Consider the following 17469-nt stretch of genomic DNA (forward strand, 5'->3'; position numbering starts at 1 on the left):
TTCACTGTTTCATTCCAGGCCTCTGCAAAAGGAGATACTTGTCAAGTGGAACAAGGCTCTACAGTCCTTACAGGCAGAATGATCAGTTTGAGCCGCCTCACGAGGTCAACACTCTGTTGGTGGCTTCAGTCGCCTGCACTGAGTCAGGGCAAGTCCTTTATACCACTGCTGTGGACAGTGGTCACCACGGATGCCAGACTGTTGGGCTGGGGCAGGGTGCTGGACGACCCCTGTGCCCAGGGAGTCTGGTCGACAGAGGAGTCTTCTTTACCAGTCGATGTTCTGGTACTCGGAGCGATCAAGATTTGTCTGATCTATGGACAAATTGACTGCTCAGTCTCCTGGTTCGGATCCAGTCAGACAATGCCACGGCTGTAGCCTACTTCAATCATCAAAGGGGCACAAAGAGTGCCCGGGCAGCCCAGGAGATGGCTGAGATTCTGACGTGGGAGGAAGGACAGGTTCTGGCTCTCTCCGTAGTTCACATTCCGGGAGTGAAGAATTGGCAAGCTGATTACCTGAGTCATCCAGAGGTATTTTGTCTCATGTGTGTCCATTGGGGGACCCCGGAGGTCGACCTGTTTGCGTCTCGGCTAAACAAAGAGGTGCAAAGGTTTGTGGCCAGAGCTCGAGATCCTCTGGCCGACGCCACAGACGCATTGGTAGCTCCTTGGAGCCAGTATCTGCTGTTTTATGCCTTCTCTCCAATACAGCCTTTGAGGTTTCTCAGCAGGATGGCTGTGGAGAATGTTTTGTGATTCTGGTGGCTCCAGACTGGTCTCGTCGGTCTTGCTAGACCTGGTAACGACGGTCGTCGTGCCTGTCTGGTGGTTGTCTTTGAGCGAGGACCTGCTGTCTCAGGGGCCGACCTTCCATCCTGCTTTAGGGTCGCTGGCGTTAAAGGCATGGCTGTTAAAGGCCAGGTGGTGAGAGATAGCGGCCTCTCTGAGTTTGTGCTTCCTACCCTGCTGAGGGCTAGAAAAGCGACTTCCAGAAAAAATTACCATTGCACATGGAAGATATATATTTCATGGTGTGAACCGAAAAAATTGCTCCCTTGAATTTTTTCGGTGGCTAGGGTCTTGGCTTTCTTGCAGGCTTTCTTGCAGAAAGGAGTTGAGCCATGGTTGGCCATGGGCATGATCAAGGGCCAAGTGTCAGGTTTGGTGATGTTTCCAACGTCCGTTGGCTGCTAATTCCCTAATTCGCACCTTTATTCAAGGAGTGTGTCATATGGCTCCTTCGAAGTTCCCTTTTGCTTGAGTGGGATTGTACTTTGGTTTTGTCTATTCTTCAAAAGCCTCTTTTTGAGAATATAGGGACATATCTCTGCCTTTATCTCAGAAGGTTGCCTTTTTTGGTGGCTATTACTTCTGCTTGCAGAGTATCTGAGTTGGTGGCGCTTTCCTGTCGGTCGCCTTATTTAGTCCTCCACAGAGATAAAGTGGTTCTCCGACCTAATCCGTTTTTTTCTTCCTACAGCAGTGTCCAATTTCCATTTTTTTGAAGACATTGTTTTGTCTTCACTCTGTCCTAAGCCTAAGCATCCCAAGGAAATTAACTTGTACTCTCTGAATGTGGTTCGGGCGATCACGGTTTACCGGTTGGCCACGGAGTCTTTTTGTCCTTACTGAGGGATCTCATAGGGGACTATATCCAGATGGATTAGGCAGCTGGTTGTACAGGCTTATTCATTGAAGGGTCAGGTTCCTCCTTTCCCTGTGACAGCGCACCCTACCAGAGCGCTGAGTGCCTCTTGGGTTTTTTCATCATCGGGCCTCTGTTACTTAAGTGTGTAAGGCAAAAACCTTGGTCGTCCGTGCATACTTTTATAAAATTCTACAAGGTAGATTTGTTGGCATCTTCAGATGCATCCCCTGGCCGCAAGGTTTTGCAGGCTGCTGTTTTAAAGAGACTTGTTTTTCCTCATTCAGGGATTTATATTTGCTTTCTATGGGTAAGCTCCTGTTGATCCTGGTCGAGCTTCGCTACCTAGTTGGCTACATTTAGCTTTTGGAAAAATGTTACCTGTTTTTTGGTTGCGTTCTTCCCACCCCTCATGCCTACACTGCTTTGGGACATCCCTATGGTATAAGAAGCATAAGAGCTGCGTCTGTCAATGGACGATAGAGAACTGGATTTTTGTAAGAACTTGCCATAAAATCCTTTTCTCTGAAGTCCATTGACAGACGTAGCACCCGCTGCTTGCTACGAAACAGGGTTGTAGCAGAGTGTGTGTGGGGTTGTGCCGTGAAGGACAGCCCCTGTAGGCGCGTCAGTGAATTTTTTTTTTCTCCTGCCTAGTACTACTCCTGTAGGGGGCAGCATAACCCTATGGCATAAGAAGCATAAGAGCTACGTCTGTCAATGGACTGAAGCGAAAAGAATTTTACTGTAAGTTCTTACAAAAATCCATTTTTTTGGCCATGTTTTTACTTTTTTTTTTTTTTTTCCTTTTCTCTGTGTTTTAGACTAGTGTTGAATCGTTTTACCTTTTGAGGAACCCCTCACAATTTTCAAATCTACAGCTCACAGAACATTGATGTATTCAGTGAGCTGTAAATATAACAATTATTCTTAGAAATAGAATTGAACCATAGAATAATTATTTAAACTTACCTCCATGTGAAACTTGTGGTTGCTTTTGTTGCACAGATTCTCCTCTCCGAGTCAAATTTCAGATGAGCAGTGCATAGGGAGTCTGCAGGGCAGAGCACAGGGGGGCAAGGAGAGTACAGTACAGGGGGGGAGGGGGGGTGGCGCCAAGAGGAAAAAGGCAAGAGGTACAGCACTGTACAGGGGGGGTGGTCAGAAGGTAACAGGAGAGTACAGTACAGGGGGGGGAGGGGGGGTGGGGCCAAGAGGAAAAAGGAGAGAGGTACAACACTGTACGGGGGGGTGGTCTTCAGGAGGTAACAGGAGAGTACAGTAAGATTAAGGGGACCCAGAGGGTGTCAGGAGAGTATAGCACAGTACAGGGGGGGTCAGGAGAGCACAGCACAATATAAGCGGGGGGGGGGGGGGCTGGGGGGGAACAGGATGGGGGAGCACATCACAGTACAGGGGTTTGGGGCCAAGCGAGAACAGTACAGGGGGCCCAGGAGGGAACTGGTGGGCACAATACTGCGATCTGTATGGGCTTTCTTCATGCAGCGTAGCTCAGGGAAGCTGCTGGACCATATTTTGTGTGCTGATTCCCACCATCCTATCTCTCTCTGATGTCACACTCAGGCGTCTGGTTGAGGAACTCTGTTTTAGACCATGTTTAATATTGCATCCATTCAGGATGTTAATTGAAGCATAGTCTCACCCCATCTCCCATAACTTTTATCTACGAGTGCTTCTTGATGTAGCATGATTGTTTGGGTGGACCTCAGCATATCAGGAAGCCCCTGATAGAGGGGCTAATTTCAAAGAAAGGGAGGAGCCCAGAGTGTCGGCGGGGGGACCCAAGAAGTGGAGGTTTGGGGCCATGTAGCACAATACTATTGCACAGTGCAGGTAAGTATAACAGGTTTGTTAAAAAAAAAAAAAAAAAAAAAAACATGGTTTACAACCGCTTTAAGTGTTTATTTTCTTTACTAAAATTTCACATTGAATTTTCATTCATTTCTGTGCACTGCAGCAGAGCTCGGGTGTGTACAAACACAGAATGACAGAGCTGAAGTGCGTGGTGGGTCAATGCAGACTTTCTGACAGAAATACAGATTTCCATACGTCCGCTTACTTAGATGCTGTGTTTTTACATGTGAACAGGTTGCGTAGAAAACTGTCGTTTTCTGTGTGCCCTATCGGTGGTTGGCTTTTTTTTTTTCCAGAACAGAAGGCAAATCCACACCCAAGTGTGAACGAGCCCTCACCAAAAAAGCTTGGGTTCTTTCTGAATGCATTCACAGAAACACCGGCCGCCTCCTCAAGCATTTGCTTTCAACACAACACTTTTTGCCCAGCCTGGTATTTAAAAAAAATAAATATTCTTCCAGTGAAGATTTACAAATTTTTCTATTTTGACCTTGCTGCAAGAAATCTTTTCTTCATTCCCAAGGCTAATACAAAAGAAAAACATCAATTTATTCTTTAGCTGTAGAATCCTGAGGTTGTGATAACAGCCGGTGTGACCTTCTATTCCAGCAAGGCCTCTGATAAAGGGAGGCATCTGTGAAAATTACAAGCCTGCTACCAAAATGGAGACTTTTTCAGAGTTCACGAAAGGAGAACTATTTTTACTGTGACCTTCCTTAAAGGGGTCTCAGAAGAAACGTTCTAGAGAATTTTCATTAACGGCAGCGCACGGTACTTTGAGAGAACGTCGTTTTACTTTTTAAAGCGGACTCTTGGAAAAATAGGCAGTAATCGGCTCTCCGGTTCTTTTGGAATTGAAGTTAATGCCGATACTTAAGTTAAACAGTTGATGGGAAACGAGGTGATGTGTTTTTTTATCATTCTGTGCTGTTGATGCCACCAGGCAGGTCATACATTGAGCTCTGTCAGGGGGTGTGTGTGATCCCTGCGCTGTCTGAGGTGGCTAGAGACTCCCTGCTGCAGCGCCACTGGGACTGATACTAAAGCAGTAAATAATATAATTCTAAGGGTAGTGGTGCGCTTCAGGGATTGGCTCTAATGGATCTCTATTTGGGTTGGTGGCAGTGATGTGTACAATTCTTGCTTTCAAGGTGCTCCGCGTGATAAATATAATATTTTTAAATAATTAGGTGATAAAAGTGCAAATGTATTAATAAAATCAATCAATGTCGAGAATATCTTAAAATAAATAAATATATGAGTACGGTGTGTATCAATGAATAAATAAATAAATAAAAATCAGAGTGCTACTTCTTTACCAGTGATATCAATAAATAAATTATAAATCCAGTGTTGGTCTTCAATCTGATTCATAAACAATAAAACACATATATATTGTGCTCAAAATAAAGTGCTCCATGCAATTTTCTATTAAAATGGTGCTAGAAAAAATATCTGTGAATAATTCAATTGTGATCCTTCAAATATAAATATTTAAATGAAATAGTCCAAAAGAAAAAGATTATATAGAGTAATCCAAAATGGCTTGTGTGAATACGTTCCTCGCTTATATCCGTGCTTCACTCATGCAATTAAGTGACTATGATCTCCTTCACCTTGTGTGTCACCTCTGAGTGCTCTAGCCTCTCACCTTATAGGCAAGATAAATTTGCCTTTGGTATCTATCCAAGCTCAACGAAAGACTCAATTTCTCTCAATCCCGGTCCTTTCTTACTTAGTGGAGCTGCTTTCTTGTCTTGATCGTTTTTTGTACTATCATCTTTGTCCGATCTTTAGTGTGCCTCAGAGACAAAGACTATTCATGGTGCAGTATATCCAACTCATTTATTAAAATATAAGGATTTACACTTACAATTTAGGCATGATGCTTCAGCATGTAAATAAAAAACCAGCCGCCGCTGTGGAGATCGGGCTCCGTTGTAACGTCACTTCCGGCTCCTCCTACGCGTTACGTCACGAGGTCACGTGACTTCCTCAGGGACTCGTGACCTCGTGACGTAACGCGTAGGAGGAGCCGGAAGTGACGTTACAACGGAGCCCGATCTCCACAGCGGCGGCTGGTTTTTTATTTACATGCTGAAGCATCATGCCTAAATTGTAAGTGTAAATCCTTATATTTTAATAAATGAGTTGGATATACTGCACCATGAATAGTCTTTGTCTCTGAGGCACACTAAAGATCGGACAAAGAGGATAGTACAAAAAACGATCAAGACAAGAAAGCAGCTCCACTAAGTAAGAAAGGACCGGGATTGAGAGAAATTGAGTCTTTCGTTGAGCTTGGATAGATACCAAAGGCAAATTTATCTTGCCTATAAGGTGAGAGGCTAGAGCACTCAGAGGTGACACACAAGGTGAAGGAGATCATAGTCACTTAATTGCATGAGTGAAGCACGGATATAAGCGAGGAACGTATTCACACAAGCCATTTTGGATTACTCTATATAATCTTTTTCTTTTGGACTATTTCATTTAAATATTTATATTTGAAGGATCACAATTGAATTATTCACAGATATTTTTTCTAGCACCATTTTAATAGAAAATTGCATGGAGCACTTTATTTTGAGCACAATATATATGTGTTTTATTGTTTATGAATCAGATTGAAGACCAACACTGGATTTATAATTTATTTATTGATATCACTGGTAAAGAAGTAGCACTCTGATTTTTATTTATTTATTTATTCATTGATACACACCGTACTCATATATTTATTTATTTTAAGATATTCTCGACATTGATTTTATTAATACATTTGCACTTTTATCACCTAATTATTTAAAAATATTATATTTATCACGCGGAGCACCTTGAAAGCAAGAATTGTACACATCACTGCCACCAACCCAAATAGAGATCCATTAGAGCCAATCCCTGAAGCGCACCACTACCCTTAGAATTATACATTGAGCTCTGGTTCATAAAGGAAATGCCAAAGGCAACCGCTAGATTTTAAAGGAAACCTGATGAGAAATAGCATTTTCTGACCTCCTTTTAATAAATTATTTGTGCCTGGCAGCAATACTAAACTTTGGTTTGAATGTTTAAAAGCCCAATTCAACCCAGAAGCAAACATTTATTCTATTGCAGCTTACCAAGCTCCTTAGATGTGATGGTTGCATTCATTGCATTGCACAGGGACAAACGTGAACATTTTTCTCATGACACCGTACAATTTTTGTATAATTGGTACAGTATTCGTCCGACAAAAATCAACACATTACATCACTTCTGAAGTTGTATGCGTCCTCGGCTTTAGGGGGCTGTACCAGGGTGATGAATGCAGCTAGAGGCATCACCTTGGTATCGTTGTTTAGAGCCGACGGCCGGCTTTCTTGTGCGGTTGAATTTGACTCTGATCGGATCTCCGATGTAAAAAAACCCGAAAGCGATTTCATGACATCGCTTCCGGGTACTAGAGCCTTTTTTTTTTTAAATTCTTTTTATTTCAATATGTGCATAAAAACGAACATTCCTTTCAACAAAGGGACAAAACAATATAAAATAAAAAAAATTATACAATATCCAAATAATTATCTGTTTACTTAGTATTCATAATCTCTTTATGCCAAGGTATATCCATTTAGCTTAAATGATCGCCGTTGTCCCGGTGTGCCCCAACCCCTTGCTCTATTCCATTTAAAGATTTATTTCCTCATCATACTATGTGCATCCCTCTATATCCTCTTAGTTATCTCCTTATATTCAACCATTGGTTAATGTTGATTGACTCCAATTATCCCAAATTTTATTATATTTCGTTGAGCATCCTCTATGCATATACAATACTTTTTCAAATGGTTAAAATCTGATTTACCGCTCTTATCCAGTTCTTAACAGGGGGCTTCACTTGAATCCACTTAACTGTGATTGTTTTCCTTGCCATAAACAGCGTTTCTCTAAGCATTATCTTGTGATATCTAGACCATGTTATTTCATCTAATATACCCAGCAAACAGGTTTCTGGGGTCAAAGGTACAGGCATATTCAGGACAGAGGATAATATTTGAATTATTTCCTGCCAGAATCTTGATATCCCTGGACAAAACCACATATGTATAAAGTCTGCCCGCTTGGCACTGCATCTCAAACATTTAGGAGATGCAATGCTTTGCATTGCATAAAGTCTACTAGAGCCTTAAAGGCGCTAGATTTAAAAAAAGACAACATTCAAAACAGCCAAACTTGGCATTTTGAATGCTATTAAGTGCAGTGGAGGGGTTTGGGGTCTTTTGGACCCCAGATCCCTACATAAAGAGTACCTGTCACTGCCTGTTACTGTAACAAGGGATGTTTACAGTCCTTGTGACAGCAATAAAAGTGATCAAAACATTTTTTTTAAATGAATAATGTAAAAAATTAAGAAGGAAAAAAAAAAAAAAACGCAAAGCGCCCCGTTCCTCCGTGTTCACGTGCAGAAGCGAACGCATATGTAAGTAGCTTTCGCATATGAAAATTGTGTTTAAATCACACATGAGGTATCGCCGCGATTGCTAGAGTTAGAGCAACAATTCTAGCACAAGATCTCCTCTGTAACTCTAAACAGGTAACAGTTAACATTTTTAAATCGTCGCCTATGAAGGTTTTTAAGTACCAAAGCTTGTGCCCATTCCACGTGTGTGCAAAATTTTAAAGCGTGACATGTTCTGTATCTATTTACTCTAGCTACTATATAAAAAAAATTGGGCTACCTTTTTTTTTTTTTCTTTTTTTTATTCATGAAAGTATATTTCTTTCCAAAAATTGCAATTGAAAGACTGCTACACAAATACCGTGTGACAAAATATTGCAACACCCGTCATTTTATTCTCTAGGGCAGTGGTCCTCAACCCTGGCCTACAGTCCAGATTTTAAGTATTACCTTGGGGAGATGCAGACTAGAGTACTGCAATCACTGAGCAGCAAATGATATCACCTGGGATGTATTTCAGTTATCTTGCAAATCTGGCCTGTTAGTGGGCCCTGTAGGCCAGGGTTGAGGACCACTGCTCTAGGGTCTCTGCTCTGCTTAAATATATATATATATAATGCTTGGGGGTCCTTAGTAATTTTCTAGCAAAAAATACTGATTTTAACATTTAAGCAACATATGTCAGTAAAAGGCCTAGGCTCCAAGGGGTTAATGTAGTTGAATATCATACAATTTTACACACACACTAAATATATATATAATTTTATTTTTTTTTTTTAAACTGTAAATTTTGGCCAAGTGCATTTCCATTCAGTGCACCTCTAACACAGTAATGCGCACCAATGCTCGTCTTTGCACTTTTGAGTGTTTTTATACTTAAAAGCTCCTCTCCTGAACGCCTGTGATTTGTTTTTGTTTTTTCTCTCCTTATTTTTGTCTTGATATTCCCCTGCCACTAAACTAAAAATGCCTATAGTGTGCACGGATGAATAAGCGAACATGGAGGAGAGATTACAGGCAGAGAAAAGTTTTTAAGCTCAAATGGCTGTAGGAGCAGCTTCTTTGAGCTGCAGTGTGCATGAGGCCCAATCTGTGGTTTCCCTAGGAACATTTACTAATTCAGATCTCTTAATTTGGGATTTCAGTGTAAACACTATGTAGCACAGTCTGGAATTAAATTGCCAAATTTGACTTTTACTTCAGTGGATGATGGCCTTAATATAAACCGGTTTCTTTACTCGAATGGGCCCAGCAGGTAGAGAAAAAAAACTCTTAAGGCCTGTCACACTGGTTTGATAAAAGGCCTCTGGTTTTGAAACTCCCTATAGCAGTTTTCCTGTACAAAGTGATATCATTACATCTGTGTTCTGAACTATAGAAATATTTTACTGGCCGCAAACTTTGCTTTGAGACCCCAGGGATAACACACTTTAAAGCGGAGTTCCGGGCACAAAATCGGTATTTTTTTTTTGTGCCCCTCCGCTAGCTACACATAACCTGAAAAGGAATTGGATAGTTATTTTTTTTTTTTTTGTACACTCACCTTGTAATCGAAGATCGTAAATACTCACCTCAGGGTACTTCCTCCTCCAGCGCCGCGGCTCACCCCGTCACTTCCTGCCTCGCGATGATTCCTGGGAGCTGAACGTCATCGCTCCCAGGAATCAATGCGACGGCACCGGCCCCGCACGTCACTTCCGGGCGACGCCGCATTCCCCTGCTAAACAGCTTCTGGGCATGCCCAGAAGCTGTTTAGGAATGCGGCGCCGCACCGGAAGTGACGAGAGGGGCCGGTGCGGCGCATTCTGGGAGAAGAAGATGCGGAAGAAGACACCGAAGAGGACCGCGCCGGCTTCAGCTGCCCACAAGAGAGATGGAAACGCTGTGGAAGAAATTTTCAAAGTAAGTATTTCTTCTTGCAGGTAAGTGCGAACCGGGACAGATCAGAGGCTAGCCATTGTGGAATGTGCTAGCCCTGACTGTCCCGGGGGTATGTTCAGCAAAAAATTAGATCTGTGCCCGGAACTCCGCTTTAAGCCCCGGTTCACACTTATGCGATGCGGGAAGGCTGCGAATTCGCAGCCTGTTCCCGCATCGCAAACGCACCCTTGGCAGTTCACACTGCCATATGCTATACGCTGGGGGTGTCAATGTAATCTTAACGACACTCCCAGTTTGATCGCATATCGCAGTGCGATCTTACAGTTCGCACAGGATCGGATCGCACAAGTGTGAACCACTGTGCGATCCGATCCTGATGCAGCTGCAAAAAAGGGTCCTGTGCGTGTTTGCTGCGGGTGCAGTGCGAATTTAGCCATACAAAGTGTATGGCTAAACTCGCACCGCACAGCCGATCGCATGTAATGAAGGAGCAGTGCGCTCCGACATTACATGCGATCGCCGCAGCCGCACTAGTGTGAACCGGCACTTATGTGCAGTTACCTTGCAATGATAGCAGTGGGAGTTTAGAACCAGTATTATGTTAATTAGGGAACTGGGTTGGGTTGATGGGAGAATCCGTGAACTCAGTTTGAGATCAACAAACCCTGAACGTAGCGCCTACACCCCATGGAAGTCTATCGGCGCTTAATTGTTTTTTCCTGGCCCTTTTTAGCGGTTCTAAAGACTGTTGGTGTGTGTGTGTTTTTTTTTTTTTTTCAATGCATCCTATCCAGTTAGGTAAAAAAGCATGCAACTTGCTATGGGGGCACTCTACAGTGGGGAGGAGCCCATAGTGGCAGCAGGGGACCTAACGAGGAGGATAAAGACTGCTCTGTACAAAACCATTACCATCTCTAAAAAAAAAAAACATGTGTTTAGAATCCCTTTAAGGGCTGGTTTGCCAGCTTTTGTTTAAAAAAAATGGCATTGGTGGGTGGGCAATGCAATAGGAGGATGTGTACCAATGCAAACCAAAAAACTTTTCACTGTTGCAGGTATTTTATTAGGGCTTTAAGTGGTAGGAAGGGTATTTTTTGAACTTTGTACCTACAGGTAGGCCTGTAATAAGGCTTACCTATCAGTACAGTGAATATCTTTTAAACTTGCGATGTTTAGGAGATATTCATTCTGGAAGCAGCTGGTGACGTTAAGGACACACATGCTCTGAAGGTCCAGCATAACCTCCCGCGTGCATGTGCGGGAGTGATGTCATCTAACCCCCAGCCACTCATACAGCTGGAGGCTGTGAACTTGCAAGGAAGACCAGAGAAGATTGTAGCCCTGTCAGCGGTGACAGCGCACTGATGGAGGGCTTGTTCTAATGTAAGTATTTCATGATGTGCTAGTACGCAATGCATGCAAGCACATTATGCCATTGCCTTGCAGGGTATTTTTTTTTTTTTAAATGCTGCAGTTTGCTACTACTTTTAAAGGGCAAGCATGATACCCGAGCTACGTCAATCCCATCCTGATGCAAATGACAGTCCCGGCTGCTGAATGTCAATAAACTGGCCAGAAATACTGGCTGCTATCATTGACCAAATATTTTGGTTGTGATTTGAAAGGAGGCGTGGGTGTCCAGAAGCTGTAATTTAGTGGTGGTAGGTAATATGTATATTGCAACTGAATGGTTTCTGGCTTTAGCAGCCAGAGGATTTTGTGGGCAAACTGGCCAAATCTAGACATTCTGACAGCTGGGTTGACCAGGAACTGAAACCCTATGAAGTAAATGTAGGCATTATGTTAAACCTTGCAAGCAAAAACCTAGCTCGCTTCTATCAGATTTTTTATATTCTGTTCACCGTGCTTATAGGATGTGATACCATGTATAGGACAGCGGGTTCGGTTTCTGTCAAAGGGGCATGACCAAAAAAGGGGGCATCCCCTGGTCAGTGCAGCAAACTTCCTCGCTATTTTGTTCTAACATCGGATTGTTAGTACTGGATTTCCTCCCGAGCTCTTCAGTTTTTTTTTTTTTTGATCAGCCTGCTGGGTTGAACAAAAAAAAAAAACTTGGTGTGTACTAGGCTTTAAACCGCGGACACACGCAACGATTATCGGCCGACCGATCGTCTGACTTTTGTCCAGAGTTGTGTTTTGTTGGTTGGAATGTGCCTAGACTGCACACAAATTTTCTCGCCCAACAAAAATCTGCTTCTGAAGTGATGTCATGTGTTGGTTTGCTTTCTATGTGTTCTTTCTTATCTGGGCATGCCTAGTCTTGCTCATCAGATTTTTCCCTGTCGAAATCTGTACTGACTGCACGAAAATCGGCAGTGTTTTGACGGCGGACAAAAATTTTATAGTCTGCACACCAGATTTTTTTTGGCCGAAAAGTCGGAGTCGGTTGTCGGAAGCATCATACTAACAAGCCGAAAATCGGCAGATCGGTCGTTGGACGAAAATTCCCTGCTAATTTTCGAACGCGTGTGTACGAGGCTTTAGTCTAATTCTGGCCCCAGGTGGGCTGTCAGTCTACAAATCTGTCTTGCTGCTTGAAAGTAAATAGCCTGAAAATCACCCTAATAGCAGCTGCAATGTCCATATCACAGCTAGGAGGTGAATCCCCTGCTATCCCGGTGTCATCTAGAATAAAATATCTTTTTACTTTAAATGTGAAGTGGTTAGAACGGATACCACTGACAGATAAGATTTGGCAATTCTTTATCTATTATAAATAAGCAGATCTTTGTGAAAACAAATGGGCAGAAATCTGCCTGAGCAAGGACTTGCAATGATTATTTACCTGACTGACATTCTGCCATTCTTTCCTCGACTTTTCTATAAAGAGTTTCAAAAGACACACTCACAGGGATATTTTCCAGTAAGTTGGAAGATCTTGCAGTGAGATGAACATTTCTAACAGTTTGAGGTGCTCGCTATCACCCCTAGAGGATCACAAGCAAGGCTTAAAATTGGGAACGTGGTTTGCTTTTATCTTGACAGCAATGCCCAGCCTTTGTGATGCTGCAAAGAAAGTAAAGGTTATGTTCACCTTTAAAAAAAAATGCACTTTTGTAGAAAACAAAGTTGTGCATTTTTTTTTTTTAATAAAGGAGCCAGCAATGCACCCTTGAGAAGTGGATTCCTGGTGCAAACACTTCTTCCAGCTCTCTACTGTTGCTCCAGTTGCAGAGCTGGAAGTTATGTCAATGCTGTCACTGGCCGGGGTGATATTTGCACCATGTTATATACTAAATACACGTGTAACATGCTTCAAAAGGTGAATTTGGCCTTTAATTTGCAAGAATGGGCACTCTGTATCTAGCATTAAAGTGATACTAAACACACACTTGTCTGTTCTATTTCTGTATGTGAATGACTGCACTGTAATATTATATATACAGGGCTTGACAAATTTTCCTGAAATCTAGGAGCCAGCCAAAAAAGTTAGGAGCCAGTTTTTTTTTTTTTTAAACTAACAACCAAGCTTTATTTAATAAAACGGATACTAAATTTACACATAAACACGACTAGAACCCCACTCTCCTCTAGCGCAATTGGATGAAAACAGACTGTCTGTCTCTTTCCATCCGATGCCATCTGATCCGATCCACAGGATGGATAGAAAATAGAACCACCATCCGTCTGCTTTTGGCGGACAGGATCAGATGGCGGCAGATTACTGCTCCATAGAGGAGAATGAAGGGTCTGATCAGGTCTGCCTGAAAAACTAACAGGCGGACCTGATCAGACAGCCCGTGTGAAAGGGGCCTTCGGCTGTGGCATGGCGATGAGGAAGAAAATATATATATATATAGAGAGAGAGAGAGAGAGAGAGACCCGGGTTTTGTCGAGCCCTTATATATATTATATATATATAATCTTAGTTCCTTTTACAGGATGTGACCCTCAAACCATCAATTAGGCAGGCTCAGTTGATAATACTATTACTTTGGGGACTCAGAAATGCAACTGCTCTGTTTAATCAAGCGAAGGGCTGCATCCTTTTTTTTTTTTTTTATTTCTCACAGAATTCTAATATTAAAGAAGTTGTAAAGGCAGAAGGTTTATCTGAATGCATTCTATACATTAGGATAAAAGCCTTCTGTGTAGCAGCCCCCCAGCACCCTCTAATACCTGAGCCCCAGTGATATCCACAAGTCCCTCAGGCATGTGGGACTCTCCCTCCTGATTGTCTGAGACATTAGCAGCGCCATTGGCTCCTGCTGCTGTCAATCAGACAGCCAATCGGGAGAAAGAGGGGGTGGTGCCAAACCGCAGCTCCATGTCTGAATGGACAAATAGAGCGGCAGCTTGGGTGCCCCCAAAGCAAGCTGCTTGCTGTGGGGGCACTAGACAGGAGGGAGGGGCCAGGAGAAGGGAAGAGTAGGATCCTGGCGGCCCTGTGTAAAAGCTACTGCGCAGAGCAGGTAAGTATGTATGAGAAAATAAAGCCATGCAGTTGGGTTTTGGCAGGAGGAATGAGAACAGATAATTGTCCTGTTATTTACACCTGCAGGCTTCCCACTTTTGGTTTGACCAGTTCCCTGATGTCTCTTCACTTTACTCTTGATAAGTTACAGCTGTCTAACGTAGTGATACAGTGCAGGCCTAGGATTGTACAGGTTGACAGACCACATTCTGGAGCATTGGACAGTGGAGAAGAGCCCAAACGCTCCCCACACCCAGCCTGAGATGGTCTTTAAATGGCATTAAATTAAAGGGTCCAATTTTGTTGGGGGGGATATTGCATATATAGTAGTGGCAAAATTCTTACTGTAATTGTTTAAAATCACCTTTTCTTTTCAATCTGCAGCGCTGTAATTTTTTGTAAAATGCAATGCAGTATGGCTACCTGGAGGCGTTCTGTACACAGATGGAGTACAGAATGCCCCCCAGAAATGTAATTTCCTGCTTGTGTGATTGGCTCAGTGTTAATTTTGGCAGCAAATTTTAATTTAGTTTTAGTCTTAGTCTTGGGACTAAAATGGCATTTTAGTTTTAGTCCCATTTTAGTCTTCTGCAAGTGTTTTAGTTTTAGTCGTATTTAGTCGACTAAAACTCCAGTACATTTTAGTCTACTAAAACATCTTACATTTTAGTCGACTATAACTCATTTTAGTCATCTATAATGGAATGGGTGTAGTTCAATTGTAATTTGTAATGCATTATTTAAGCATTTCTCTACGATTTCCAAACTCATTATATACTACTGCTGGTCCTGGAGTGAAAAATCAAATATGTTATTTATGGTATTAAGCTTTGAGCATGCACTAGCACAGCACTACACCAGTGTTAATTTTGGCAGCAAATTTCAATTTAGTTTTAGTTATAGTCTATTGACTAAAATGCCATTTTAGTTTTAGTCGTATTTTAGTCATCTGAATTGTTTTAGTCATATTTTAGTCGACTAAAATTGTGTTAATTTAGTCAACGAAAATGTTTTAGTCGGCTTTAGTCGACGAAAGTAACACTGGATTGGCTCACTGATTTTCCCAAAGTCTGCACAATGATACAAGTCAGATTTTGGGCATGCCGTGCAGCATAAATGTGGTTTTTAGTGAGATGCTCCTAAAGGGAAATCACGTCTTAGAGGATGCTGGTCCCGCCACTTTCTTCATTAGAACCCTGCGAGTGCAGCAGCCGATTAATAATTCTAAAACCACTCCCATACAGGTTCACTCTGAATGGAGAAACAGTTATTTCTTCAGAATAACAAAAGGTTGGAATTTGCAACAAAATTTGTTAAACTTCTCTAATGTACATGGATAACCCAGAGGGAAAGGGCTTTTCTCAACAAAAGGGTAGTTAATCATTTTAAATTTTTACTTCATTGTCTACATATGCATTAGGCATAATCTGGACACAGTATGTTGGATTCCCTTCTATGCTTCTTGTTTTTTTTTTTTCTCCTTGTTTTGGTGATTTTGTGAGCAAGGATTATTAAATACTGCTTGTGTCCTATCTAGTTTCGGTAAGCCCCCGTTCACACTGGGGCGACCTGTGAGGCGACCTGGTCGCCTCACAGGTCGCCGCAGGTCGCCTCCCATAGGGAAGCTGCGGACCCGTTCTGATAGGAGCGACACAAGTCGCTCCGACTCAGAAAAAGGGTCCGGAGCTTCTTTGGGGCGACCATGAGGCAACCGCCATAGACTTCAATGTTATGAAGTCCGTGGCGGCCGCTCCGAGGTCGCGGCGCGCTGGAGGTCGCGGTGCAAAGTAGCGTCGCCCCAGTGTGAACGGGGGCTTAAACGCTTTGAACCTAAATAAGAGTAATATACCAGTAGTAGTGGATAAATATTTTGAATGCCTTTAGGATGTATGTGCATGTGTTTTAACGTAATGCTGGATATTAAAGGAAACTAAAGGTGCTGTATATTTTTTCTTTTTATTAGTGTGTGCTGAAGCCTTTAATCCCGATGAGGATGAAGACGACACAGAACCTCGGGTAAATGAACATCTATTCATAATGTAGCATAAGCCTACGGCTTTATCACACTTTCACACCTAAGAACAATGAAATGTTTTATGTAGGTTTGCTTTCTATTTTTTATTTTTTTTTCCTTGTCCTAGAACAGCAGGACAAAGCTTGATAAGTCTAGCAAAAAATGAGTGCGTGCCAAAAAGCCTTAGAATTGGTGTGGCCAAAGTATGGGGGTGGCTTAAAGTGGCTAGTGACAATTAAAATAACTACTAAAGATAGAATTGATATAATTGCTGTCTAATATTACTTTAGTGTGCCCCAAAGTCCGAGGAAAAGACAAAATTCTAAAATCAAATGCTGCAAACCCCAGGCAGTAAAATTAAATCGCCATTTTGCTCCATGCCAGATATGACCAAACTTCAATATCCATGTGCCTAAAGGATAAGATTCTAGTCTATTCAGAGTTCTGTGAATGAATAGACTACAAGCACCGATAACCTTTGCGGCTGATGGCTTGTAGTTCTTAATGAACTATGAGGGTGCTGGTGAACATTCTCGTAGTTTTGATTCTTCCTAGACTGAAGTAACAGTCTGCCAGTATCGGAGGTACGGGCAGACAGCTACACTGACAGTCTGTAGAAGCCTGACATTGCATTGGCAATCTTCTGATCGTGTGTGCAATGCTTTCCATGCTCCTAAGAGAAGAAATTGTAAATGAACTTTTTTTTTTTTACCTGCAAAAAATGTACACTTTTTAGGTAAACTTAGCCTTTAATTTATGTCTAAACACCGGCCACTGTAGAAGAACCTTGCTCTTTGTGTGCACACACCATATTTGATTGTCTAACTGAGCTGTATAATTTTCATGGAGTCCCAGGGTTAGAAATGTTGTCCCTTTAAATCTCCCCATTTCTCAATTCATGCCAAATTGATCATAAAACCTTTTATCTGATTTGTTAGTTTTAAAATTCAAAGCAGAATTTAACTGCATTTGAGCAACATGCATGGAAAACACTATTTTTAATTCAATTTTTATAATTCAAAGCAAACTTGCCCATGCGCCTGTGTCTCCATGCTTTATTTTGTTGAAAAATCACTTTGAAAAACATCCTCCTAGCATTTTCTAGCTGCCATCTTGAGTAAGGGCAAATGATTCATGTAGTAAGGGCAGATTCATGCACTGTTGGCCAGTCTATTCCTT

General features: G+C 42.1%; 1 protein-coding gene across 1 annotated transcript in view; it reads left to right on the plus strand.

Moving 5' to 3' along the window:
- PRKAR2A (protein kinase cAMP-dependent type II regulatory subunit alpha) overlaps window positions 1-17469 on the plus strand; it is a 136277-nt gene that overhangs the window by 64411 nt on the left and 54397 nt on the right. Inside the window, exon 3 of the mRNA XM_082265192.1 lies at window positions 16240-16292. Coding sequence (XP_082121318.1) covers window positions 16240-16292 — 53 coding nt within the window. The remainder of the gene's footprint in view (window positions 1-16239; window positions 16293-17469) is intronic.

Source organism: Pelophylax lessonae (assembly GCF_965119305.1).
Source record: "Pelophylax lessonae genome assembly, chromosome: 8".
NCBI classification, from domain to species: domain Eukaryota; kingdom Metazoa; phylum Chordata; class Amphibia; order Anura; family Ranidae; genus Pelophylax; species Pelophylax lessonae.